This window comes from Pogoniulus pusillus, chromosome 8 (assembly GCF_015220805.1).
Source record: "Pogoniulus pusillus isolate bPogPus1 chromosome 8, bPogPus1.pri, whole genome shotgun sequence".
In the NCBI taxonomy this organism is placed as follows: Eukaryota; Metazoa; Chordata; class Aves; order Piciformes; family Lybiidae; genus Pogoniulus; species Pogoniulus pusillus.
Window position 1 is genome coordinate 2,276,177 of NC_087271.1, and position 26,223 is coordinate 2,302,399.

Sequence of the window (26,223 nt, forward strand, 5' to 3'; positions counted from 1 at the left end):
AATGTATCTATTTTAATGTACAGTTCATGTGCAAAAAGGAATTCCACTGCCTCCTCATGCAGGGGTTTGAAGGGACAGATGTGCAGGGTTGCCTGGCGCTGTACTGTTAGGTTTAACTCTTTGCAGCTCAACATAGACATGCACATGCACGCACACAAACAGACCCTAATTTGGGCAAGCTTCCCATTAACTTCCTGCTCTTTCTTGTCATCATCATCATAAAACTGGCCCAGATCCCTCTGGCTTGAGCTGGTACCACGATTCACATGGGAATCACAAGGAGTGTATGAAGTCTGGAAAGGAAACAGAGAGTCAATGCTGGCTTCATTAAAGCTTAGGTGCACAGGCTTCAAGGAAGCTCTGTACCTTGCAGGGGCTTATGCAAAAGACTTGCACAGATTTGTTCATGGTTCTTGCATGATTTTTTTCACTGCTTTTCTCCCCTTGTAATACTTTATTAGTTGCATTTTTGTTCCAAGCCAGTCTTAGTACCAGTTTCATATTCCCAAGTTTAGAAGGGCAGCTCCTTGCAGAGCTGTACAACAATCTGTGTTGCAGTGGATGTGTGATCAGCTGTGATAACACAGAGCACTGATAAAAGGCTTTGTAATGATCCTGCCCAGCAGTCCTTGCGCTGTACAAGACTGAGCAAATTTGAACAGTTTGCTGAGTTCTCAGATGAAAATTTTATTCACATTGAGACAAGATGTAAAATGCTAAAGCTCAAGAGTTTGGGTTTGTAATTTTAAGCCCAAGAGCTCTAAACCTCCTCAACTGCATGTTGATTTGGTTTGTAATTGTAAGCCCAAGAGTACTAAACCTCCTCAACTGCATGTTGATTGGGTTTGTAATTTTAAGCCCAAGAGTTCTAAACCTCCTCAACTGCATGTTGATTGGGTTTGTAATTTTAAGCCCAAGAGTTCTAAACCTCCTCAACTGCATGTTGATTGGGTTTGTAATTTTAAGCCCAAGAGTACTAAACCTCTTCAACTGCATGTTGTTTGGGTTTGTAATTTTAAGCTCTGTTCACAGCTTGAGGCATTTTCACTTTGTGTGCAGACAAGTCACAGGAGAATGCAGCATGAAGGAGCCCAGCAAGTACCCAGTGTAGAATTGACCTTCTGAGCGCTTGCACATGGAATCATTCGGCCACACCAAGTTTTGCTGAGTCTTGCTTCAGCCTCTGTCAGCAGCAGAATGACAAGTCCATCATACACTGCCCCAAATCAAAGAGAAGCCTATCATCACTTGATGAGGTTTGACCAAGGAATCCAAGTCTGAGTCAGTCAGGACTCTGAGAGCATGCTCGGAGCTGCAGACCTGGCCATAGTTACCCCATTAGATGCAATTTGCTGACAAATGTTTATCATGCAAATTAAAAGAAGGGAGACAACCACCATGTCATCAGCTGTTCCAAGCGTCCTGCAGAGAGGCCCAGGCTTGGTGTCACATGGAGAAGACAAGCATATGATTGTTCCAAAGGAGCAGACAGCAACTCTCAGGAAAAAAATCCAGAGGAGGCCACCCCAGGTGAAGATTCCACGCAAGGCAAGAGGCAGGAGTATCAGCATGTCGTAGAGGTAATCTGCAAGCTAAATGTTCAGAGGAGTTAGGCTGCTTTGCATCCTGCTGCATGCAGTTCTTGCAGGCCAGTGTGTCTCTTAAGGGCTTTCAGACTCAAATCTCTTGAAAGCAGAAACTTTCTGTTCTGGCCAAATCAACCTACACAGCTCAAGTATTTTGCAGTGTGTGAGGCAGAGTTCTAAAAGGAAATCCCTGCTGCCCCAGCACTTGGAAAAGCTTTGGAATCCCTTTGGAAACCAGCCCTCAGGGCTGCACTGAGTGTATGCCCCTCTTTAAAACCTGGCATCAAGTGTAGGTTAGGAATGCTTCAAAACTCTTGCTTTAATGTGGACAGGAACCATAGGACTGAGTGATTATTCTTCTTCATTAATGCTACTTTGTTGGACTGAGAAGTAATATTCTCCACCACAGTGCTTAGTACCTAGACTGAGACAGGCTCCACAGTCCTTTAGGCCCCTTACCAGCGTGTGACAGGAGAGGAAGATTTGCCTGGGTAATATTCTACATCCCTTGTGCCTTCAGCCCTCATCTTCCACATCATTTCCACTGCCTGCCGTGTCTCAGTACCACCTGGGACTTTAGCTTTACTGAAGTCCAGAGACAGACAGTGTGAACTGTTTGAGTTTGGCAATACTCAGAGAAAAAAAACAATCAGCTGCTTGCTGAGCTGAGCTGGAGTCTGGTTTGAAATTGTAGAGGCAAGTCAGAGTGCTCAAGTTTAAAGCTGAGTTTTGTTTGAAAGTTCCAGCCTGACCATTCTCTTTGCTTCCTGTATTTCACCTCACACTGCTTTCTCCTCTCTGCCAGGATGGCTGCAGAAGGACTCCTCTGGGCTGGCAGCTCCCAAGAAACACCTTTACTAGGAGCAGGACAGAGCAATGGATGGTGACACTTGCACTGTGCTATCACCAGTAAGTGCACAGAAAGGTAACTTGCATGGTGTTACAAACTAGTTCTCGTTGCTGGGCCTCTTTCAGTCCTCTGTGCTGTGCAGTACTGGGCAGAGGTGGATTGAGAGGCACTTACGGGCCGGGGCTGTCCTGAGAAGCGCCTGTTGTAGTCTCTGATGTCATGCACGGTTTGGTCACTGGGCTGCTCCTGCTGCTTCTCACAGATGTTATCCAGAACAACCACCTGCAGAAGTATCAGAGAATAGACCATAGCAGGCTCTAGGTTAGAAGGGACCTCAAGGATCATCCAGTTACAACCCCCTGCCATAGGCAGGGGCACCTCCTGCTAGAAAAAGTCTCTCAAGGCCTCATCCAACTTGGCCTTGAACACCTCCAAGGAGGTTGTGCAGCACAGAATCACCCAATGTGATCCTTGATCACTTTGGAAGATTCTGTGCTCCACAACCTCCCTGGGCAACCTGTGCCAGTGTCTCACCACCCTCACTGCAAAGAACCCTTTCCTAACATCTGGTTTCAATCTCCCCTCTGCCAGTTCAAACCCATTCCTCCTCATCCTGTCATTACAAGACCTTGCCAATAGTCCCTCCCCAGCCTTCCTGTGTGTAGGCCCCTTCAGATACTGCAAGGCCACTATAAGGTCTCCTTGAAGCCTTCTCTTGTCCAGGCTGAAGAGTCCCAACTCTCTCAGCCTGTCCTCAGAGCAGAGCTGCTGCAGCCCTCTGAGTATCTTCATGGCCCTCCTCTGGACTGGCTCCAACACTTCCATGTCCTGCTTGTGCTGAGGGCTCCAGAACTGCACACAGGTCTCCAGGTGGGGTGTGAGGAGAGCAGAGCCAAGGGGCAGAATCCCCTCCCTTGCCCTGCTGCCCACACTGCTCTTGCTGCAGCCCAGCACAGGGTTGTGTCTGGGCTGCACTCACCCTGCAGGCTCCTGTTGAGCTTTCTGTCACCCCAGACTCTCAGGTCTGACATTAGTAAGGTGTATTTTAGTCTCCTAGAGAAAGGATAATGTGTCTCTACATAGCCTCTCTCTCACAACTGGACCTTGTCCAGCTCCAGCAGTTCCACGAGAGGAAGAACATTTTCCTTTCATAACTTGCTTCCAACTTTCAATACAACAGGCAGCCTATGAGTAGGGCCAGATGAGATGAAGAACTTCCATACTGTCTTTCATGGAATCTTATCCAACAAATTCAAACAACTGTGCAGAAGTGAAATGGTGGAGGTCACAGAATCCACAATGTTAAGGGTTGGAGGTGACTTCAAAAGATCATAGAATCAACCAGGTTGGAAGAGAGCTCCAAGCTCATCCAGCCCAACCTAGCACCCAGCCCTAGACAATCAGCCAGACCATGGCACTAAGTGCCCCAGCCAGGCTTTGCTTCAATACTTACAGGCACAGCCACTCCACCACCTCCCTGGGCAGCCCATTCCAATGCCAATCACTCTCTCTGCCAACAACTTCCTCCTAACATCCTGCCTGAACCTTGAGACTGGCACAGCTTGAGACTATGTCCCCTTCTTCTGTTGCTGGTTTCCTGGGAGAATAGCCCAACCCCACCTGACTACAGCCTCCCTTCAGGCAGCTGCAGACAGCAATGAGCTCTGCCCTGAGCCTCCTCTTCTGCAGGCTGCACACCCCCAGCTCCCTCAGCCTCTCCTCACAGGGCTTGTGTGAGCATCCAATCTAACCTCCCTGCCCGAGCACAATCATCTAGGGCAGGAACACATCCAGGGGGGTGTGGAATGTCTCCAGAGGAGACTCCACAACCTCTCTTGGCAGCCTGTTCCAGGGCTCTGTCGCCCTCACAGTGAAAGTTTTCCCTTCTGTTCCTATGGAGCCTCCTTTGCTCCAGCTTGCCCCCACTGGCCCTTGCCACTGAGCACAGCCTGGCTCTGTCCTCCCAACACTGCCCTTCGCATCTCTCTAATGTTGCACAGAATTGTCAGATATGAAACATGTCAAATAATAACTGCCAATGGCTGCAGGGTCACTGAGAGCTACATGGGTTTTGAAATGTGGCAGATAATTACAGGGTAAATGAAGTGGATTCTAAAAGCTCAAGCTTCTAATTCTGTATGTATCATAGTGCAGATGGAGGTGAGCCTTACCTTTTGTCTGCAGAGAGGGCAGGTTATTGCTGCTAGCCAGGAACTGTGTTTCCAGTATGTGATCAGACAGGAACCTATCAAATAACAAAAGAGAAGGAAAAAAGGAAAGAGCTTAAGATACATGAAATATGTATGAGGATATTTAATGTTGACAAGGAAGTTATTAGACTCTATAAACCCTTTTTCCACAAACTGGCTGGAACAATGAGTGTTACAGACAGACAACCCCGTGCTGGGCTGCAGCAAGAGCAGTGTGGGCAGCAGGGCAAGGGAGGGGGTTCTGCCCCTTGGCTCTGCTCTCCTCAGACCCTACCTGGAGTACTGTGTGCAGTTCTGGAGCCCCCAACACAAGAGGGACATGGAACTGTTAGAGCGAGTCCAAAAGAGGACAAGAGAGATGCTGAGAGGGCTGCAGTAGCTCTGCTCTGACGACAGGCTACAAGAGCTGGGGCTCTGCAGCCTGGAGAAGAGAAGGCTTTGAGGAGACCTTGGAGTGGCTTTCCAGTATCTGAAGGGAGCTATAGGAAGGCTGGGGAGGGACTATTGACAAAGTCTTGTAGTGACAGGATGAGGAGGAATGGGTTTGAACTGGCAGAGAGGAGATTCAAACTAGGTGTTAGGAAAGGGTTCTTTGCAGTGAGGGTGGTGAGACACTGGCACAGGTTGAGGGTGGTGAGACACTGGCACAGGTTGCCCAGGGAGGGTGTGGCAGCTCTCTTCCCTGGAGGTGTTCAAGGCCAGGTTGGAAGAGGCTTTGAATGACCTGTTCTAGTGGGAGGTGTCCCTGCCTGTGGCAGGAGGTGGGAACTGGCTGAGCTTTGAGGTCCATTCTATGATTCTATAAAGTCTTTGCTTCTGTTTCCATGTGTGGTTTTACTCCACAACATGAGTGTGTCAGAATGGAGCCTTGGCTCTTCTCCACTGGTATATAGAGATAAACAGACCTCCTAGGGGAGATTGATTCAATTTGTTTTCCTCTTGATGGCATCTTATTCCTGAAGCTCCTCAGACTGTGAATGATGCACTCAGGACTACAGGCACCTGACTGCTGTGGACAAAAGCGAGGCAGCTGCATAAGTGTGGTGATGCAGATTCCTGGTAGCATGCCCTGTGTCTTGGTGCTAAGTATCATAGAATCATAGATTGCTTTTGGTTGGAAGGGACCTCAAGTTCCAAGCCCCTGCCATAGGCAGGGACACCTCCCACTAGAACAGGTCAGTCAAGGCCTCATCCAAAGTGGCCTTGAACACCTCATACATTGAGATATTTTCTCTGTTTGCTCTTTTTTCTTTCTCTCAGTATATTTCAGCTGTCTTCTTACCCTCCTGGAAATGCATAGCTCTGGATGAGTGAGCTGCAGCTGATTCTTCTTACCCAGACAGCTGCTAACTTATTTCCAAACACAGATCAACTTCTCTGATACCAAGGTCTGAGGTGTGAGAGAGGGCAGAGTCTGAGGACAGGAAGACTGGATGGCACATGTAGCTGACAGCAGTGTTTGACAAACAGGAATGTCAGTGCTGGCACTGACAGCACAAACAGCAAAGCATCAACAGCAGCTAATCAGAAGCAGCACAGCTTGACTCGAGGCTCCTGGGTGCAGTTTGCAGTGTGACAGGGCAGGGAAAAAAAATCCCTCTGAGTTTAAACTGATCAGATTTGACAAGGACCCCAGTGAAAACAGATGCAGAATGCTGCCCTGCCATTTTGGTGGGATTGCTTTATTGAATTGAGCAATTCTCTTTCTTCTTAAAAATAACAAGCAAGTAGCTTCTTGTAAGCATTTTGTAACAACACCTCCTCAGGAGCACTCAGTGCTGGGTTTTTCTGCATCCAGACTTGCTTTGCTTGTAGTGTCACTTGAAAGGGGAAAATTGGAGAAGCCACGTTTGAAATCAAGTATGGAAACATTCATGGTGCTGTCAGTTGCATCTTGTGTGCTGGGACCAGAGATGTTATATTTGGCCCAGAGGTGTTTTTCATGAACCTCACTCTGAACCTCTGACTTATGCTTTTTCACTTGTGCCTCCATTTGTGTGTGCACTTGTGCTTCCATTTGTGTGTGCCCTTGTGCTTCCATTTGTGCTTCCATTTGTGCTTCCATTTGTGCCTCCATTTGTGCCTCCATTTGTGCCTCCATTTGTGCCTCCACTTGTGCCTCCATTTGTGCCTCCATTTGTGCCTCCACTTGTGCTTCCATTTGTGTGTGCACTTGTGCTTCCATTTGTGCTTCCATTTGTGTGTGCACTTGTGCTTCCATTTGTGCTTCCATTTGTGTGTGCCCTTGTGCTTCCATTTGTACTTCCATTTGTGTGTGCCCTTGTGCTTCCATTTGTGTTTGCATTTGTGTGTGCACTTGTGCTTCCATTTGTGCCTCCATTTGTGTGTGCACTTGTGCTTCTATTTGTGCTTCTATTTGTGCTTCCATTTGTGCCTCCATTTGTGCCTCCATTTGTGTGTGCACTTGTGCTTCCATTTGTGCTTCCATTTGTGTGTGCACTTGTGCTTCCATTTGTGCCTCCATTTGTGTGTGCACTTGTGCTTCCATTTGTGCCTCCATTTGTGTGTGCCCTTGTGCTTCCATTTGTGTTTGCATTTGTGTGTGCACTTGTGCTTCCATTTGTGCCTCCATTTGTGTGTGCCCTTGTGCTTCCATTTGTGCCTCCATTTGTGCTTCCATTTGAGTGCAGGGGTTCTTCTGCCTCTGCAGATTTGCTAGCATGCACAGGCTGGCTGGCTGGGCTGTGTTTATATCCAGTCCCCTGTGCACTCTGGATAAATTCAGTCTGGCAGCCAGCTTCCAGCTTTGCATTTGCCAAGCATCAAGCCTGACATCAGGAACTGCTTTGACCCGCTGGGTGCAGATCCTGTGTTGTGCTCCACGAGGCTGGATTGCTGTGCCTGTGCTCAGTACCAGTGAGGACAGAGGGGCAGGGATGGAGCCACAGTTCTTCAGGGGCTGTCAGGAAAGAACCCCATGGCAATGGAAGTGTGCTGCACGCAGAACCCTGTGCTGGTTAGAAGAGGAAAGGAAGGACCCCTCTGAAGTTGCCCTATTTGTGCATTTTTAATAAAAGAGGCAGAGTCCTGTTTTAATCTGCAGAACCTTCTGAGGGAGCCTGGAGGTTTCTCTAAAATCCCTCTGTGGTTATTGTTAATTAGACAAAAATAATACTGCTCAGGGATCGCTTTTCAGTTGAACTTCCTGAACATATGGTTCAGACTGGAGCTGGAAAGGAAAACTTCAGGACAAACTGTATGAATTACTACTAATAATAAAATCAGACATTTTTTATAAGGCCACATTAATCTTCTTTAAAAGCTCTGCCTTGGCCACCTTTTTTAAATAAAACTTGAAGCAGAGTGGAATTTATTAAGAGAGCTCAGGGTTGCCTTAGCTCCGTTCCACAGGGCATCAAGAGAAGTTTTATGACTGACTGCAGTCACAACAGACTTCAATCTGCACAGAATGGTTTTGATAAGCCCAATGTAAAGTTTTATTGGTTTAAGACATGAAAAACAGACATCTTGCAGAGGCCACTTCTACTTCTATAAACACAGCCCTAACATCTATCGTGCACTGAGGACGCACTTGAGGAAAGCAAGGCCTGGCTAAATACATACAACTAACAACAACAATATATTACACTAAGCCTGCATATGGTACTTCTCCTCTGCAGAGCTCAGAGTGAAGCACCAATAAAATCCACATCCTTATGCCATAGTCACAGATTGAAAAGGAGAAACGACCTAGGTCCGAGCAAGAGGAACGTTGGTGATCTCTGTTGTTATGTCTGTCTTTGTACTTGGAACTGTAACTTCTGGGATGTTATTTGAAACACATTTTGAGGCCATATGCTTGCTGTTTCTGCTGGAAAGAGTCAGATTCAAAGCATCCTTTTCCTGTCTGTTATAAAACAGTGTCATAAAAACAGGCAGCCACCTAAAGTATTAAAGGGTGTTGCTCCTGGGACAGAGGAGCCCCACCAAGTGTCCCTGGGTGTCCCCCAGGGATCAGTGCTGGGCCCAGTCCTGGTCAGTATCTTTATTTGTGATGATCTGGACCACAGGATTGAGTCCAGCATCAGTAAGTTTGCAGATGGCACCAAGCTAAGAGCAGCTGTGGAGCTGTTGGAGGGTAGGAGAGCCTTGCAGAGGGACCTGGCCAGGCTGGATGGGTGGGCAGAGGCAAGAGGGATGAGACTGAACAAGGCCAAGTGCAGGGTTCTACACTTTGGCCACAATAACCCCAAGCAGCTCTACAGGCTGGGGACAGAATGGCTTAGGGCAGCCAGGAAGAAAGGGACCTGGGGGTGCTGGTAGAGAGGAGCTGAACAGGAGCCAGCAGTGTGCTCAGGTGGGCAGCAGAGCCAATGGCATCCTGGGCTGGCTCAGGAGCAGTGTGGCCAGGAGGACAAGGGAGGTTCTTCTGCCCCTGTGCTCAGCACTGCTCAGGCCACACCTTGAGTGCTGTGTCCAGTTCTGGGCTCCTTAATTCAAGAGAGATGTTGAGGTGCTGGAAGGTGTCCAGCAGAGGGCGACAAAGCTGTGAGGGGCCTGGAGCAGAGCCCTGTGAGGAGAGGCTGAGGGAGCTGGGGGTGTGCAGCCTGCAGCAGAGGAGGCTCAGGGCAGAGCTCACTGCTGTCTGCAGCTGCCTGCAGGGAGGCTGTAGCCAGGTGGCTGTGGGCTCTGCTGCCAGGCAAGCAGCAACAGAGCAAGGGGATACAGTCTGGAGTTGTGCCAGGGGAGGTATGGGCTGGGTGATAGGAGGAAGTTGTTGCCAGAGCGTTGGAATGTGCTGTCAGGGAGGTGATGGAGTCCCCATCCCTGGAGGTATTAAAAAAAAGACTGGATGAGGCATTTAGGTGCTTCTGTGCTCCACAACCTCCCTGCAGGTGTTCAAGGCCGGGTTGGATGAGGCCTTTGGAGACTTGTTCTAGTAGGAGGTGTCCCTGCCTGTGGCAGGGTGTTGGAACTGGATGATCCTTGAGGTCCCTTCCAACCTAAACCATTCTGTGATTCTAATTCCAGGGATAAGGGTCTGAGCCTGGTTCTTACCTTACTCTTAGAACCTGAGCTTTCTGTAAGAAGAGTGCATTATTTAGTAACCTGTGAAAGCACTGCACTGGCAGTCCAGAGAACTCACCACAGAATAAATGTCCACAGTTGGTTTCTACTGGGAGAGTCACTGTCTGGAGACAGATGGGGCAGCTGAAGTCACTGTGATTACCTGGTTGCCAAACCTGCAGTGATTCCTGGAAGAGGAGCAGGAGAGAGTCTTCAATGATTGAGTATTTTCACTGACATTGAGTTCGTGAATGTTTATTTACTCTCATTAGCAGAGAGTCACAGAAACCTCAGTGTAGCTGTCTCACCTAGCTGTATGCTGCCTCAGCAGATGATGACAGCAGGACACAAAGGCATGAAGTGCTTTGGGTAATCCTGCAGGGGTAAGATCATGATGCCACATTTCTGCTTCCAGTGATGATGTATCCACGCAGCACTGGATAACAGTTATGTTTTGACAGCCAGTTGAGTTTGCAGCACTGGCTTGCCTAGCTGTCAGTATTAGTTAGACAGCACCCAAAGTCTGCCTCAGTAGCCTTTGGAGCTTTTTCCTCCTCCTTTGTCTGTCACTTAAATGCACTGAAATAGAGATCAGTGTGTTCTCTGCCTTCCTTGGGTGGCAGAGAATGCACCAGAAGCTACATAGCAAAATTTCCTTTACCTAAGTGAATAAATTGCTTCCAAACCACCCTTCCCTTTGCTTAGCAAAGTCTGTAATTAAGAATTCTATTGAGCCTTGTTATTAGAGCAGGAAGATAAGAATTCTGTCAGCTTTTGAAATGCTGAAAAGACGTTTGGAAATCCAAAGCTTATGACCATATTTCTGGAGAAGAAAGGCTGAAGGATGGATGTTGGTCTAATCTTTGCTCCCAAATCACTGCCTGAAGGCAGTAAAAATCTGTCTGATGATACATTCATCTATGCCAGGATTGTTTGGTATGCTGAGAGGTGAAGTAGCCTTTCTTACTTGATACTGATTCCTTACCACATCATAAGAGTTTGCTGCCTTTATTGTGTCTGTAATGGATGATGGACCTGCCCACTTCACCTTAGCACACCATGGAGAAACTCACACTTGACTGTATGTTCAACTGCCATAACCACAGTGAGCTCAGTCCTTGAAGACAATGTAGTAATCATGTGGTTAGCATCCTTTCTTTGTTGAAATAAACTTATTTCAGCCCTTCTGTCAGTCTCAGAACCAGAGGGGCACTACAGGAAAAGCTCAACGTGAGCCTGCAGTGTGAGTGCAGCCCAGACAGCAACCCTGTGCTGGGCTGCAGCAAGAGCAGTGTGGGCAGCAGGGCAAGGGAGGGCATTCTGCCCCTTGGCTCTGCTCTCCTCACACCCCACCTGCAGTCCTGGGGGCAGTTCTGGAGCCCCCAGCACAAGCAGGACATGGAAGTGTTGGAGCCACTCCAGAGGAGGGCCATGAAGATACTCAGAGGGCTGCAGCAGCTCTGCTCTGAGGACAGGCTACAAGAGTTGGGACTCTTCAGCCTGGAGAAGAGAAGGCTTCAAGGAGACCTTATAGTGGCCTTCCAGTATCTGAAGGGGGCCTACACACAGGAAGGCTGGGGAGGGACTATTGACAAGGTCTTGTGATGAGAGGATGAGGAGGAATGGGTTTGAACTGGCAGAGGGGAGATTGAAACCAGATGTTAGGAAAGGGATCTTTGCAGTGAGGGTGGTGAGACACTGGCACAGGTTACCCAGGGAGGTTGTGGAGCACAGAATCTTCCAAAGTGATCAAGGATCACATTGGGTGATTCTGTGCTGCACAACCTCCTTGGAGGTGTTCAAGGCCAGGTTGGATGAGGCCTTGAGAGACTTTTTCTAGTAGGAGGTGTCCCTGCCTCTGGCAGGGGGTTGTGACTGGATGATCCTTGAGGTCCCTTCCAACTTAAACCATTCGATGATTCTGTGATACTGAAACTGGGAAGGAGCTTAAAGGGAGATTCCTTCACTTTTAAGTCTTGAAGGCTATGCAGTGCCCTGGGTTGCCTGTAAGTGTTTTGCAAGACAGCAGAGGAGATGGCATCATTGTGTTTTGACCAGGGAATTACCAACTCCACATTTCTTACTGTCCATAGAGGTCCAGCATTATATGGGATGGGTATTTGTTCTCCATTACTGAATAAGATGAAGTGCTGGCATACAGATTACAGTACTGCTGTCTGCTCACTGCCCTGTTTGGGTTGGTTGCTTGTTTTACAGATAGCTGACTGGCACCTGTCTACAGGATGGATCAGTGACTACACCTGCAGGTACTCAACCTATTCATAGTGACTGAAGATTCAAGCTCATTTGACAACAAAGAGCCTTCTGTAAGTAATTGATTCTTCTAATTTACTGATGCCAACAGAGGAGAGGTCATGATGTAGGTCTGCCAAATGAGTTTATAGGAAGCCATGTCTAAAATGATGAGTTCAACAAGTCATTTGAAACTGGCACTATCCTTCCTATAAAGAGGATCTGTAAATAAGAACTGGAGGTTTAAAAGCAGTGTGCCCTAACTACTGGGGAAAGTCTTTCTCCTTTCTCTTTGTGAGGTTGTAAATGTATTTGTTTCTGAATCTATGATTCTGATTCTATGATTCTAAACTGGCACCATCCTTCCTATAAAGAGGATCTGCAAGTAAGAACTGGAGGTTTAAAAGCAGTGTGCCCTAACTACTGGGGAAAGTCTTTCTCCTTTCTCTTTGTGAGGTTGTAAATGTATTTGTTTCTGAATCTATGATTCTGATTCTATGATTCTAAACTGGTACCATCCTTCCTATAAAGAGGATCTGTAAATAAGAACTGGAGGTTTAAAAGCAGTGTGCCCTAACTACTGGGGAATGTCTTTCTCCTCTGCTCTTTGTGAGGCTGTAAATGTATTTGATTCTGATTCTGATTCTATGATTTAAAACTGGCACTATCCTTCCTGTAATGAGGATCTGCAAGTAAGAACTGGAGGTTTAAAAGCAGTGTGCCCTAACTACTGGGGAAGGTCTTTCTCCTTTCTCTTTGTGAGGTTGTAAATGTATTTGTTTCTGAATATATGATTCTGATTCTATGATTCTAAACTGGCACCATCCTTCCTATAAAGAGGATCTGAAAGTAAGAACTGGAGGCTTAAAAGCAGTGTGCCCTAACTACTGGGAAAGTCTTTCTTCTTTACTCTTTGTGAGGTTGTAAATGTATTTGGTTTTGATTCTATGATTCTGATTCTATGATTCTGTGATTTGAAACTGGCACTACCCTTCCTATAATGAGGATCTGCAAATAAGGACTGGAGGTTTAAAAGCAGTGTGCCCTAACTACTGGGGAAAGTCTTTCTCCTCTACTCTTTGTGAGGTTGTAAATGTGTTTTGTTTCTGATTCTCACCAGAAAAAAAAGGCATTTATATTGTTTTCAGATTTTCCTCTCTGCGCACTTATAAGATTATCTGCTACTGAGGTAACAACCACACAATCATAGAATCACAGAATCAACCAGGTTGGAAGAGACCTCCAAGCTCATCCAGTCCAACCTGGCACCCAGCCCTAGTCAATTAACTAGACCATGGCACTAAGTGCCCCATCCAAGCTTTTCTTCAACACCTCCAGGCACGGTGACTCCAGCACCTCCCTGGGCAGCCCATTCCAATGCCAATCACTCTCTCTGCCAACAACTTCCTCCTAACATCCAGCCTAGACCTCCCCGGCACACCTTGAGGCTCTGTCCCCTTGTTGTGTTGCTGCTTGTCTGGCAGAAGTGACCAACCCCTACCTGGGTACAGCCTCCCTTCAGGTAGTTCACAGGATCACAAGACAGTAGGGGTTGGAAGGGACCCAAGGAGTTGTAGACAGCAGTGAGGTCACCCCTGAGCCTCCTCTTCTGCAGGCTGCACACTCCCAGCTCCCTCAGCCTCTCCTCACAGGGCTGTGCTCCAGCCCCCTCCCCAGCTTTGTTGAGCTTCTCCAAACACCTTCCAGCACCTCAACATCTCTCTTGAATTGAGGAGCCCAGAACTGGACTCAGCACTCAAGGTGTGGCCTGACACTAGCCCAGCAGAGCTGGGATGACTGCCTGTGAACAACCACACCACAACAGTGAACAGATTCAAGTCCAGCACAGTGACAGGAGAGCTCCAGGCAAGCAGGTTTTAACACAGTGCTACCCAAAATTCCTGTGCCACATCACGTCCCTGTGTGCTGAGTTCCCAGGCAGCACTGATGGGGTATTTGCAGCTTCACAAGAGTGTTATTTCAGCTGATCCAAGCTGTAATAGTTTTCATCAGCTGAGGAACTGCCCCAGAGCAGTTGTGTTTATAGAAGTTGCATACATAACATAAGCTCATTAGGTATCTTGATTTTTGCACAGTAATAACATGCACATTGCTTCAGCTCTGCCTCATACAACAAAGGGAAGCAAATGTGTTTCTGGTTATGCAATAGATACCCAGTCAAGGGAAACCCAGCATTCCCAGACCATAGCTGATGGAAACTTTGCAAAGCTCTCTTGCCCTTTGCAACCTCACAAAGTTGAAACTGCTTGTGTATTTTGTATTAGGATGTGTTGTACAATAATTAACTTAGTATATGACTCCTGGGGGACAAAAGATTATCATTTTTTTCCAAATGAGTCATCTTCTGCTGACTTACATGAGCAGATCTGCAGAAGCAGAGTCCATGCTGTTCAGAAAAGAGGAAAACTGAATGCTGCTGTGGTGCTGCGGGACACCAGATGCGGCTGCTGAAGTAAGCTACCACACAGAGGGGCTGGAGGTTGCTCAGCTGAGGGTTAAGTTCCTGCTGAGACCTGGACAATGCTCAAGCTCTGCTTTCATTTGAGTTAGGACTGTGAGTCAGGACAAGGACCAGGCAATGATCCTGTACTAAGGACACTAGGTGAAGAGTATGTGCATGCCTGTAGCAGGAGCAGTGTGGCCAGCAGGACAAGGGAGGTTCTTCTTCCCCTGTGCTCAGCACTGCTCAGGCCACACCTTGAGTGCTGTGCCCAGTTCTGGGCTCCTCTATTCAAGAGATGTTGAGGTGCTGGAAGGTGTCCAGAAGAGGGCGACAAAGCTGTTGAGGGGCCTGGAGCACAGCCCTGTGAGGAGAGGCTGAGGGAGCTGGGGGTGTGCAGCCTGCAGAAGAGGAGGCTCAGGGCAGAGCTCATTGCTGTCTGCAGCTCCCTGAAGGGAGGCTGTAGCCAGGTGGGGTTGCTCTCTGTTCCCAGGCAAGCAGCAACAGAACAAGGGGACACAGTCTCAAGCTGTGCCAGGACAGGTCTAGGCTGGATGTTAGGAGGAAGTTGTTGGCAGAGAGAGTGATTGGCATTGGAATGGGCTGCCCAGGGAGGTGGTGGAGTGGCCGTGCCTGGAGGTGTTGAAGCCAAGCCTGGCTGAGGCACTTAGTGCCATGGTCTGGTTGATTGGCCAGGGCTGGGTGCTAGGTTGGGCTGGCTGAGCTTGGAGGTCTCTTCCAAGCTGGTTGATTCTATGTTCTGTGATACCAGTAAATTCACCCAGTGCCCTGAAACAGCATTTTCAAATCTCTTATAACCTCTCCCTTAGTGAGTAAAGCCAGGTGGGGAACTTGCCCAGCTTATGCAGTGTGACTAACAGTGGCAGATTCAGAGGGGGGCAAGAAAAAGGTGGCTCTTTTCATACACAGTTAAAGAGTGGATGTTCAACAGGTATTGGCTATCAAGTACTATGAAGTGCAGAGCTCTGCCTGAGGAAGCTCCTGACCCATGAATCACCAGAGTATCCTAGCAAAACATCAGCAATGTTTCTTTATTCTTCTGCAGGCACCCATAGCTGCAGAGAGCTCTCAATGGCCTGGGTTTGACCTGCTGTAGTCATTCTTGCATTAACAGAGCAGGGGGAAAAGAGGCTTGGGGTCACCTTCAACAAAGATATCAATGACTTAGTCTTGTCCTGAGTAGACAGGCTAGAAAAAACATGCCAAGTCTTTCATTTATTTTTCATAGATTATGTGCACATAATCAGATTTCTGATCTATGGAGTCCCAGCCCTTGAATGATGTTCGAGTTGGCTGTAGCCTGGTTGCGAGGGGACCGCCCAGCTGGATCTGATAGAAAGAGAAGACAGATGATATCTAGCATAGCTCTAAGTCTGCCAGAATTCATTTACCCCTTCTAAAATCTCAAGCCAGCCTTTGAACATTTGAGCTAGCAGACTGAATGAGAGACTGAAGCAGTGATTACAGCATTTAGTATTTTGTGATGGCATTAAACAGCCTTAGCTGGATGAAATATTTATTGTGACTGCGCTTAAGAGGACAGAATTTTGGGACCTTTCTCTCAGATAGTAGTTCTGCTCCTCATTACAAACAGCACAATTAAAATTGGCATCCCTGTTAACATTTTAGGCTGGAAAATTGGAGAGTGCCCATAAATGCTGCCAGTTCCTAGCCTTGGATTTGGGTGCCTGTCTCACCTTTAAAAATCCCAGGTCTAGATAATGCTGAGCTGACACTGTAAAGCAGCTTTGATGAGTAAAAAGACTATTGGAGTGTAGTTTTTCAGGCAGCATACTGAAATTGGGCTCTTTGGCCACTGTTGTGGGAGAGGTGAGGCAAACTTGCACCATTTGTCCCCAGAAGCATCATGTTCTAGTAACTTAGAATCATGGAATCAACCAGGTTGGAAAAGACCTCCAAGCTCATCCAGCCCAACCTAGCACCCAGCCCTAGACAGTCAGCCAGACCATGGCACTAAGTGCCCCAGCCAGGCTTGGCTTCAACACCTCCAGGCACAGCCACTCCACCACCTCCCTGGGCAGCCCATTCCAATGCCAATCACTCTCTCTGCCAACAACTTCCTCCTAACATCCAGCCTAGACCTCCCCTGGCACAGCTTGAGACTGTGTCCCCTTCTTCACTTGCTTGTTGCCTGGCAGCAGAGCCCAACCCCACCTGGCTACAGCCTCCCTTGAGGTAGTTGTAGGCAGCAATGAGGTCTGCCCTGAGCCTCCTCTTGTCCAAGCTAAACCACCCCAGCTCCCTCAGCCTCTCCTTATAGGACTTGTGTGATCACCCAGTCTAACCTATCACCTAGCCCTGTGCAATCAGCTAGACCATGGCACCAAGTGCCCCATCCAGTCTTGCCTTGAACACCTAGTTGCAGTCAGATTAGGGAGTGCCACAAAGTTAGCACAGAAAGTAAAGTTTGGAATTTCCTTCAAGATTCATCCTGCTCACACAGTGAGGCTTGAAATGGGTCTGTTGCCAAGTCTAAGAGACAGAGGGAAGCTAAAGTGTTCCTGATAGTCTGCAACCACAGAACCCTGTTGTGCTCTGTGAAGGAAGATACCCAAGTCGAGATTTTCCATCCAATTTTGTGAGTAATATCTTGAACACCTAATGCTGCCTTTTGTCTAGGATGCATCTTTACAACCCTAAAATGCTGCTGCTGCTAACTCATATGTTCTTGGGAGCCATGCTACTGAATGGGGCAGTAAAATGTTTAGTCCCACAGAAATCCATTTACTCAGTTTTGAGGAAATAAAAAACCCCTAACCATAACCAATCTTTAATGTTCAGAAGTAGTCTGGAAAACAGAATCCAAAGATCCAGAGAAAGCCTGAAACTTTTCACACACACAGAGGCAAATATTTAGCCATTTCCCCATGAACATGTGCTGTTATTTAGGAGTAAAACAGACCTTGCTTTGAGGTTCAGACTCGATAAGAAGACAGGGCACTGTGTCATTACTTGGTCAGTTCCTTTGATAAGGTGAGCAGCTGCTCCTTGTCTCAATTACAAGGCTAATTATGGTGATCAGGGAGGATCACAGGATGTTAGGCATTGGAAGGGACCCAAGGAGATCACTGAGTCCCACCCCCTGCCAGAGCAGGACCACTCAATCTAGCACAGACCACAGAGGAACACATCCAGACAGGCCTTGAAAGTCTCCAGAGAAGGAGACCCCACAACCTCTCTGGGCAGCCTGTGCCAGTGCTCTGGGACCCTTACAGTCAGGAAGTTTCCCCTTGTGTTGAGGTGGAGCCTTCTGTGCTGCAACTTAGACCCATTGCTCCTTGTCCTATCCAAGGGAGAAAGTGAGCAGAGCCTGTCCCCCATCCTGACCCCCAGCCCTCAGATGTTTATAAACATTGATTAAATCCCCTCTCAGCCTTCTCTTCTCCAGACTAAACAGCCCCAGGTCCCTCAGCCTCTCCTCACCAGGCAGTGCTCCAGTCCCCTCATCATCCTTGTAGCCCTCTGGTGGACCCTCTCCAGCAGATCCCTGTCCCTCTTCAACTGGGGAGCCCAAAACCAGGCAGTGCTCCAGTCCCTTCATCATCCTTGTAGCCCTCTGCTGGACCCTCTCCAGCAGATCCCTGTCCCTCTTCAACTGGGGTGCCCAAAACCAGGCAGTGCTCCAGTCCCTTCATCATCCTCCTAGCCCTCTGGTGGACCCTCTCCAGCAGATCCCTGTCCCTCTTCAACTGGGGAGCCCAAAACCAGGCAGTGCTCCAGTCCCTTCATCATCCTCCTAGCCCTCTGGTGGACCCTCTCCAGCAGATCCCTGTCCCTCTTCATCTGGGGAGCCCAAAACGGAAGGCAGTATTGAAGATGAGGTCTCCCAAGGGCAGAGAGAGTGGACACACAGGACAGCCATTATTTGTCAGTATATATTTAACCTCTTCACAATTAACAATATGACACGTTTGAAAAGGAGTCATTGATTCAGGCATCTTTTCCAAAAGTAACCTCACGATTGGAAGTATAAATCAATGCTGCAGGCATTTACTCATAACCATTCCAAGGAATGCTTCCTACCGTGGTTCAGATGCTGGACATGAAGCTGGACTTACCATTCCTCTGCTCAGATACGTGTGAGAGGAGCTGAGCACATCACAGCCACTGCCAGTGCTGGTGTGGAATCATTCATTAAGGCCAGCATCTCTGTCAATTATTAACTGAGTTGCCCAATGGGAAGGGGTTGATAGGTTTCCTAAATTACAGTTAGGGAAAAAAAAAAACCCTGTGGTGATCTGTTTGGCTTCTTTTTTCCTCCCTCAAATAGAGCAATTCTCCAAAACAAACAAAGCCATAGGATTGCTAGAAAAAAAAACCCAACAGCCCTCCCCTTTTTAACCCAGCTACTCCCACCCCCCCCAGGCTGTTTCATAGAATCAAAAAGGGATCCCTGAAGGTAATAAAACAATGGCATGACTATTTTTAAATATTAACTTGACCAAGGGCACACTCCAGGTATTTGATCATCTGCTAAAGGAGCAGCTTATCGATGCTGTTGTGAAACAGGCTGAAAACTTGCCCCACTCTTGTGCTGCTTTGGCATTGTGTAACTGCAGCATGGGGTTGTGTAACGCAGTAGTGTCCATTTAGCCAGTGTAGGATTCAGGCAGGCAGTGTCGAGTGCTGAAATAACATGAACAGGTGGGCATCTGGATTTCACAGGGTGTTTGCTCTTTGTCATGCTCTGCAGTCCTTAAGAGAAGTTTGGTTTCTGGAGAGATCATCTCCAAGTTAATGCATAAATTAGTAAGGGGTCATAGAATGGTTTAGGTTGGAAGAGGCCTCAAGGATCAGGCAGGGACACCTCCCACTAGAACAGGGTGCTCAAGGCCTCATCCAACCCAGCCTTGAACACCTGCAGGGGAGGTTGTGGAGCACAGAATCACCCAATGTGATTGGGTGATTCTGTGCTCCACAGCCTCCCTGGGCAACCTGTGCCAGTGTCTCACCTCACTGCCAAGAACTCTTTCCTAACATCTAGTTTAAATCTCCCCTCTTCAACTTTAAACCCATTACCCCTTGTCCTCTCATTACAAGACTTTGTCAATAGTCCCTTCCCAGAGGTCCCCTTCAGAAACTGGAAGGCCACTATAAGGTCTCCTGGAAGCCTTCTCTTCTCCAGGCTGCAGAGCCCCAACTCTGCCTGTCCTCATAGCAGAGCTGCTGCAGCCCTCTGAGCATCTTCGTGGCCCTCCTCTGGAGTCACTGTAACAGTTCCATGTCCTGCTTGTGTTGAGGGCTCCAGAACTGCACACAGGTGACAAAGCTGGTGAGGGGCCTGGAGCACAGCCCTGTGAGGAGAGGCTGAGGGAGCTGGGGGTGTGCAGCCTGCAGAAGAGGAGGCTCAGGGCAGAGCTCATTGCTGTCTGCAGCTCCCTGAAGGGAGGTTGTAGCCAGGTAGGGGTTGGTCTCTTCTGCCAGGCAACAAGCAACAGAAGAAGGGGACACAATCTCAAGCTGTGCCAGGGCAGGTCTAGGCTGGATGTTAGGAGGAAGTTGTTGGCAGAGAGAGTGATTGGCACTGGAATGGGCTGCCCAGGGAGGTGGTGGAGTCGCTGTGCCTGGAGGTGTTGAAGCCAAGCCTGGCTGGGGCACTTAGTGCCATGGTCTGGTTGCTTGGCCAGGGCTGGGTGCTAGGTTGGGCTGGCTGAGCTTGGAGGTCTTTTCCAACCTGGCTGATTCTATGATTCTGTGACATTCCTGTTACTGAATAGCAAGTGGTAGGTACAGTGTTTTATGGTGTTTCACACAGACTTTTCTTCTTGGGCTGTTTAAATACTCCTTTTAAACCCATGTCTTTCAGTGAATTTTCACACCAGGCTAGCAGTGCTGAGAAGGAAACACTCTTTAATAACTCAGCTGGTAATTCCCCACTTAAAGATAATGAACAAGTTACTAACAAATTATAACCAGGTTTGTTCACTTGCCTAATTTCCAGCCCTCAGGTAGCACATAACCTCTTGTGGAAGGTTAGAGGGAGAGTCAGGAATTTGGGACTAGAAATTCACTTAGAAGAGAAACCATGCCTCTGGCACTGCTGCTGAAGCACCGATAAGCTAAACAAAGCACTTTTCAAAGCCTAATAACGGGATGGGATTTGTAGCATAAACAATGCTCCTTGTTAGTCACCAGTCCCCAGGGCATCTTCCTCACTTTGTTACAGCTAAATTGGCACCACATGAAATGCTGTCTGTGATTTCCTGCCCTGGGAATGCACGCCAGTGTGATAGCTGTCATTTAGTATTTACCCCAGCATGTATACAAACCTGCAGTGTGATTTAAGTACTTATTAAAGGTGCCAGACTGACAGATGCAGAAGCTGGAACCGTTTTTTCACCCTCAGAAGCGACACAGTGTAGGCAGTAGCATCCCTCTGCAGGCTGTTCTAGTGAAATGCTTCACCCTGATGGACCCCCCCCCCCACCACCAATATCCAAGCATAGCTCTTTTCTCTCTGACCTTTTCCCAGCTATTCTGCTCAACGTGTTAAATCCATACAGGCTGCTAAGATAGATGTCAGTTAGTCCTGTCACTTTTAGACAGGACTGTTTATACACTGGAAAACTGAGCACATGAAATTTGTTTGAGTTAGGTCAGTCAGGCATTTGATTAGCACTAACTCAAAAAAGGATTTGGATGGTTTTAATAGAGAGGTGAAACCTCCTCTCACCACGTAGGAGCAAAAAGATGACAGACGTTTGGTAGAGGTGAAATGAGCCCAGATTTCCTTATGCTTGCCAGGGGCTGTATGCACAGTGCTATGCCTCTTCTGCAGTGCCTGATGCCCTTCCCAAACAGCCCCCCCTGCTCTTGGAAACTGGATGCTGAAGCCTGCATTGTTTCCATAAGCAGGACTTTGGTTCCATTTTTAATGCACCTCTGCTCTGAGGACAGGCTACAAGAGTTGGAGCTCTGCAGCCTGGAGAACAGAAGGCTTCAAGGAGACCTTATAGAGGCCTTCCAGTATCTGAAGTGGGCTACAGGAAGGCTGGGGAGGGACTATTGACGAGGTCTTGTAATGACAGGATGAGGAGGAATGGGTTTGAACTGGCAGAGGGGAGAATCAAACTGGATTTTAGGAAAGGGTTCTTCCTAGTGAGAGTGGTGAGACACTGGCACAGGTTGCCCAGGGAGGTTGTGGAGCACAAAATCAGCCAATGTGATCGAAGGTTGGATGCTTCTGTGCTCCACAACCTCCCTGGAGGTGTTCAAGGCTGGGTTGGATGAAGCCTTGAGCAACCTGTTCTAGTGGGAGGTGTCCCTGCCTGTGGCAGGGGGGTTAGAACTGGGATGAGCTTTGAGGTCCCTTCCAATCTGAACCATTCTATAATTCTATAAACATATCACTGCTCAGGTCCATTGCAGTTCAAAGCACTTCCCCCTGCCCCCAGGCACATCTGGATGCAGGACAGCAGGGTGTCTGCAGTCTTCTTGTGCTTTCATCATCTTTAAAGGGGAAACAGATTTTTATTAGCCATAGGTCACTGAATTTGGCCATACCTGTTGTTTCCTTTCACATGGCTCCAGAATAATTTGAGAAAGGCAACGAAAGGCACAAAAGAAATCTCCTCAACTTCTATAAATCTCTATGTGAAATCAGTATAAATAGGATTGTCCCCCAGAGTACCATTCCTGTTGCCTTGTTAACTTTTCTGGTCCCAGTACATGCCTGAACGTTGCAATCCTGGATGCATTTCATCTTAATTTTAGGTTGGGATTTTTTGGTGCTAGGCCTTTGGCTGAAGCCTGAAAGCAGTGAAAGCAATACTGCTTTCTGATAAGAAGCTTCTCATTTTGGCTCTGCAGTATGAGCTGGCAAACACTTCCATGCCTGAGTATTTTCCATAGCCAAACAGTCCCACCAAAGCCAACAGGTTGGTTCATGCCAACCCCTTGTAACATTGCATCATTAATTCCCAGTTTTACAAAGAAAGTCTCTTCTTTTACTACACAAATTTTAACCATCCCCAAATTGGCACTGAGATGTGTAAGGATGGGATTGATAAGTAGGAAGATGTGAATCAAAACTTTGGAGCAGGGCTATGGAATGACATCTGACACAAAGCAGGGGGTGGGTCAGCTGAATTCTGCAGTGTGCACTCTCAGCGTGTCCCAGCTGTGACCTGATTCCATCCTGGGATGGAAGCGTGGTGGCTGCTGGCTATGCAGGCAGGCTCCACAGTGCTCTGCTAACATGAGGAGCTAAGCTGGCAGAACTGCTGTGAGCCCAGCTCCTGTGCGAGAGCAAAGCACGTCAGAGCATCAGGAAAATGGGAGATGGAAATGCAAGGGAAGGGGTAATGAAATCAGATAATTCTACCTTAAAAAGCAATCCATGAGCAATATATAATGCTGTTAAAAATGCCACTTAAAGTAACTGTGACCTCCCTGGCACTGCTCAGAGTCAGCAACCTGTTAAAAAAAAAGCCTGACCCCCTAGTGAAGAGTCTAGACCACAAGTCCTGTGAGGAGTGGCTGTGGGAACCGAGATTGTGTAGCCTGGAGCAAAGGAGACTCAGGGAAGACCTCCTTGTTCTCTACAGCTACTTGGAAGGAGGTTGGAGTAAAGCAGGGACAGTCTCTTCTAAGTAGCAGGTGACAGGATAAGAGGAATTTGCATCAGGTGGAACCAAGGAAGGGTTAAGTTGGACACAGTTTACTCTGTCCAGTTCTGGGCTCCTCAATTCAAGAGAGATGTTGAGGTACTGGAACGTGTCCAGAGAAGCTGGTGAGGGTCCTGGAGCACAGCCCTGTGAGGAGAGGTGAGGGAGCTGGGGGTGTGCAGCCTGCAGCAGAGGAGGCTCAGGGCAGAGCTCATTGCTGTCTGCAGGTCCCTGCAGGGAGGCTGTAGCCAGGTGGGGTTGGGCTCTGGTGCCAGGCATCCAGCAACAGAACAAGGGGACACAGTCTCAGGTTGTGCCAGGGGAGGTCTAGGCTGGATGTTAGGAGGAAGTTGTTGGCAGAGAGAGTGATTGGCATTGGAATGGGCTGCCCAGGGAGGTGGTGGAGTGGCTGTGCCTGGAGGTGTTGCAGCCAAGCCTGGCTGGGGCACTTAGTGCCATGGTCTGGTTGCTTGGCCAGGGCTGGGTGCTAGGCTGGGCTGGATGAGCTTGGAGCTCTCTTCCAACAAGGTTGATTCTATGATTCTGTTTGACATGGGAACAATTTCTTGCCCAAGAGAGTTGTCAAGCCCTGGAGCAGGCTGCCCAGGGAAGTGGTGGAGCCACCATCCCTGGGGGGATTGAAAAGCTGTGCAGATGTGGTGCTGAGGGACATGGCTTAGCCGCAGGCTTGGCAGCACTACGTTAACGGTGGGACTCGATGATCTGAAAGGTCTTTTCCTGCCACAGTGGTGCCATAGAAGTCACAACATGGCCCTGCCTTTTCCATGCCTCTGTGGAAATGGGATTTGAAAGCATCCATGTGATTGTGACGAATTCAGTATATCCCAGTGTTGAATCCTGTGTTAGGGGCACCAACTGAAACTGTATCTGGGCAGTGTAATACATTTGGATGTGTAAAGCCTGGAGCTTCTACCATGACACTGCAAACAGTTCCATGATGTCAGTTAATGTCAGCTAGCTAATACTGGGATTGCCAAAGCCCACTTTCACTTGTGACCTTGTTCACTATGAAAAAAAAAAGATAAGAGTACTAAAATAGAAGTGTAGATATCTGTGAGAGAGCAAACAAGCCAGAAATAGAAATGCAGAGATAGGAGATTGACAAATGCTAGGGAAACAACTGAGGCAGTGAGAGAGCCTGCTAGGACAGAAGGTTACAGTGGCAAAGTGAGGATTCATTGAGGAAAAATGAAGTTGTAGAGATGTATTTTATCCTGCTGGAGTCAGTGCTCATAAAAAGTCGACCAAGAAACAAGGTAGATAATTCCTTAAAGATGTTTACAATTTATTCTAGCTCTGTATGAAGCTGAAAGGCACAGGTAGAAAGATCTGGACACAAGTCTTTGTTGTAAATGTAGGGAGGTAGCTTTCCCCCTCTGATTTGCTTTGACTGTAGCTTTTAATGGAACTTAAAGAGCTGTGATGAGTTTTGGCTCTGTAGCACTGGCTCTGTCTTTACCCACCCACCCCCTGCATGGGAATCACACTGTGCTAAAGCAGAGATAATCTCTTATATTCTGCAGTCATCTTTTCTACATCTTTAAGGAGTGGCTGAGGCAGTCATCATACACTCTGTCTTGTTGACCCTGCAAAATGAATTTCCTTTCTCCAGGATGTGCTAGTTTGAAGCTAGCTGCAATGTTTTGGTGAGAAGGATTACATTACAGGCTGTGGAAAGGAAAACAGTGGTGATGTCTGCTTCACTCATAGGCTTGCTGAGATGTATGAAAATGAGAACACAACATAGATAACAGAGTTGCTCTCTGGCTTTGGTTGCCTGCCTTCTCTCCCTAACCTGCTGTTGGTGTAACTAATCCTTCTGCTCCCTAACCCCTGTGGCTGATTCTCCAAACTCCCCTTGAACATAAGGCAAAGTCTGGGATAAGGTAGAGGGGTGGAAAGAAGATGGGAGGCTGGTTGGGAGCCCCTCCTGGGTATTCTGGTTTCTGGGAGGGCTGCTGTGTTTCTGTATTACCTTTTTAACTTGTATATTTCTGTATAGATTGCAAAATAGCTGCTTGGATATTGTGATTTTCTTAAGTGTGGGGAGGCAGGTAACACCCAAACCATCACACAGGAGATCTGATAGACTGGACTGCTCAGAAACACTCACATATGCACTTCAAAAGAAGACACAATTTCTGAGCCTGTGGCTCTGGAGAGCACTAACACAAGTAATTTAACTGCTTCAAATCAAGTCCAAGCAGCCACTCTCCATTCAGTTCCTTTCCTCTTAGAATCATAGAATCAACCAGGTTGGAAAAGACCTCCAAGCTCATCCAGTCCAACCTAGCACCCAGCCCTAGCCAGTCAACTAGATCATGGCACCAAGTGCCCCAGCCAGGCTTTTCTTGAGCACCTCCAGGGACAGTGACTCCACCACCTCCCTGGGCAGCCCATTCCAATGCCAATCACTCTCTCTGCCAAAAACTTCCTCCTAACATCCAGCCTAGACCTGCCCTGGCAGAACTTGACACTGTGTCCTCTTGTTCTGTTGCTGCTTGCCTGGCAGAAGAGACCAACCCCACCTGGCTACAGCCTCCCTTCAGGTAGTTGTAGAGAGCGATGAGCTCTGCCCTGAGCCTCCTCTTCTGCAGGCTGCACACCTCCAGCCCCCTCAGCCTCTTCTCATAGGGTTTGTGGTCCAGGCCCTTCACCAGCCTTGTTGCCCTTCTCTCTCAGCAGATAAAAAGCTGCCTATGGGGATCCTAGCAGGTTTTGTTTATTAAGTTTCTGTTTTCTTCTCCTAAATGTGAGATTAACAATATACTCCTATTGCCAAGTTAGTAGTATCTGTAATGAAATGTGACCTGCTTAGCTCACATTAGCAATATTGGTAAAGCAAACAATAGTTTAGCAATGCTGACTCCACTGACATATAATAAACCTTAGCTAATGTTTGTAGAAGTACTTGCTATTCTTCCCCTGGAATTACTGCAGTACTCTACACAGACACTCACTGTATCACCTGGGCTACAAGAGATGAAGGTTTATAACCAAGGATCCCAGCAACTACCCCAGTCAAAACTAAATCCATTTTAAAACAGCCTAGAAATGCCAGTCCAAGCCTTCATAGTTTTCATAAGATGACTGTTTCTTACCATCATTAAGTCTGTAGGGATCAAAGTAAATGGTCGTTGAATTAAGATATGCTAAGAGAAGTGTA

The 26,223-nt window shown here is 47.8% G+C and overlaps 2 protein-coding genes across 2 annotated transcripts in view; one reads left to right on the forward strand and one right to left on the reverse strand.

Moving 5' to 3' along the window:
* HOOK1 (hook microtubule tethering protein 1) overlaps positions 1–26,223 on the forward strand; it is a 69,553-nt gene that overhangs the window by 3,581 nt on the left and 39,749 nt on the right. Inside the window, exons 3-5 of the mRNA XM_064146959.1 lie at positions 1,060–1,580; positions 2,392–2,495; positions 11,892–12,001. The gene's annotated coding sequence lies outside the window, so the exon portion shown is untranslated. The remainder of the gene's footprint in view (positions 1–1,059; positions 1,581–2,391; positions 2,496–11,891; positions 12,002–26,223) is intronic.
* Positions 1,010–26,223, reverse strand: part of LOC135177787 (E3 ubiquitin-protein ligase RNF170-like) — a 28,426-nt gene continuing 3,212 nt past the window's right edge. The window contains exons 2-5 of the mRNA XM_064148245.1: positions 9,754–9,862; positions 4,608–4,681; positions 2,611–2,718; positions 1,010–1,592 (exon numbers count right to left, since the gene is read on the reverse strand). Coding sequence (XP_064004315.1) covers positions 1,287–1,592; positions 2,611–2,718; positions 4,608–4,681; positions 9,754–9,862 — 597 coding nt within the window. The 3' untranslated portion in view covers positions 1,010–1,286. The remainder of the gene's footprint in view (positions 1,593–2,610; positions 2,719–4,607; positions 4,682–9,753; positions 9,863–26,223) is intronic.